At 36.0% G+C, this 1477-nt stretch overlaps 1 protein-coding gene across 2 annotated transcripts in view; it reads left to right on the top strand.

The window, feature by feature from the left end:
• Positions 1–540: 540 nt before the first annotated feature.
• Positions 541–1477, top strand: part of LOC117172230 (zinc finger CCHC domain-containing protein 8 homolog) — a 26116-nt gene continuing 25179 nt past the window's right edge. Inside the window, exon 1 of one of the 2 annotated variants that reach the window (XM_033360038.1) lies at positions 541–962. In XM_033360038.1, coding sequence (XP_033215929.1) covers positions 697–962 — 266 coding nt within the window. In that variant the 5' untranslated portion in view covers positions 541–696. The remainder of the gene's footprint in view (positions 963–1477) is intronic. The other variant, XM_033360036.1, reaches the window with a different exon arrangement.

Raw genomic sequence — 1477 nt, forward strand, 5'->3', positions numbered from 1 at the left:
TTTCCTAACCTTACTTTCGTCTGGATCTCATTTCGCTTTAATATATCAAAGAAATGCTCATAGGCAATTTAATTACATGTAAACATAATCTTCAGACCCATTATATTTGAATTATATTGTGATAGTCATAAATATTATTAATAACTTTGCATAATTTTGAATTTAAATGCGGTTTCCATTTGTCGCGTCTACAATTTATGATCCACATTGACAGTCTTTCTCTTCGCCCTAGTGGAAAACAGAAAAGTTTTAATCCATCCTCGCTTCTATTTTTACAAAACGGAGCACTGCTGCAGACCATTTTTCTTATATTTTAAGCTTAATTTTAATTAAACTATATGACATGCTTATCGCACTGTTTCCCGCGAACTGTGCAGGAACCGGAATGGCGGTTGGATGTTCCTGTTTAATATAGTGGCCTAGTAACGAGGCGTCTACATGTTGCCATGGTAACCAAGATGGTGGTCGTTGTACGTCGCGCGTCCTGAACGTATTCTCGTACCCCCAGTGGCGGGACCATAGCTTATTGGATTATGATTTTGCATTATGAACCTCATTCTTGATGTATTTATTCTTGTTATTTCCCGATGTAAATATTGAATTTTTTGTTCATCTCCAACAAATAATTTTTCGAAAATTTCGAAGGAAATCGAAAAAATTGTGAACTCTAGTTTTGGAATAATAAAAATCGTTTTCATGAGTTCCTTAAAGAAAGGAAGTGATGATGAGGTGTCGGTTTTGGATATCAGTCAAGAATCTACAAATTGTAACGACAGTTTTAATTCTTCTTGCAGAACAGGTTCTAGCATTTTAGAGGCAACTTTACCTCCAGGTGTTGCACCTAAGGGCTTTGTACTCATTGATGAGGATGTTGCGATTGTCGAGCCACATGACATACTTGATTCGTCAGTCGAGCCGAAACCCACTTTTAAGGTTATGTTCAGAGATGAGACCGTTGCGAGGTAAGTGAAGGTTCACTCATATTTAGCACTTTTTATTATGTGCAGGGTTGGTTTTTTTGAATAGTCATACAGGCAATGCACTTTTATTAAACAACCGTGATTGTGAGTTTTCGAAAATGTTTGAATAGTTTCCGGGTAAAGATCCTAACCTAAAATTGCAAGAAGGCTTGGGTAATTTCAGAAACAGTCATTCGGCCCAGGCGACCGGCAAAAAAGCAAAAGTAATGAACTCATCTGTTCGCAATTACTCGTGCTAGCCAGATAACCAAGGTACTTTGGCTATTCATCCGGCGTACAAAACTGATAAAACATAACCTCTGCCCAGAATTATAATTTAGATAATTATTATTGTTTACGCATAATTAGTGTTACTGCGTTACTGACCCGTCAAGTTTTAAATTTTATCGGGTATGTTTTTGATAAAAAAATTAACTGAGAGAAACTATTCGCCAAATATAATGCACATAACATTTTAGAATATCCTTACCTTCAGTTTCATTAAAATGTATTATATG

Source organism: Belonocnema kinseyi, chromosome 1 (genome assembly GCF_010883055.1).
Source record: "Belonocnema kinseyi isolate 2016_QV_RU_SX_M_011 chromosome 1, B_treatae_v1, whole genome shotgun sequence".
Lineage (NCBI taxonomy): Eukaryota > Metazoa > Arthropoda > Insecta > Hymenoptera > Cynipidae > Belonocnema > Belonocnema kinseyi.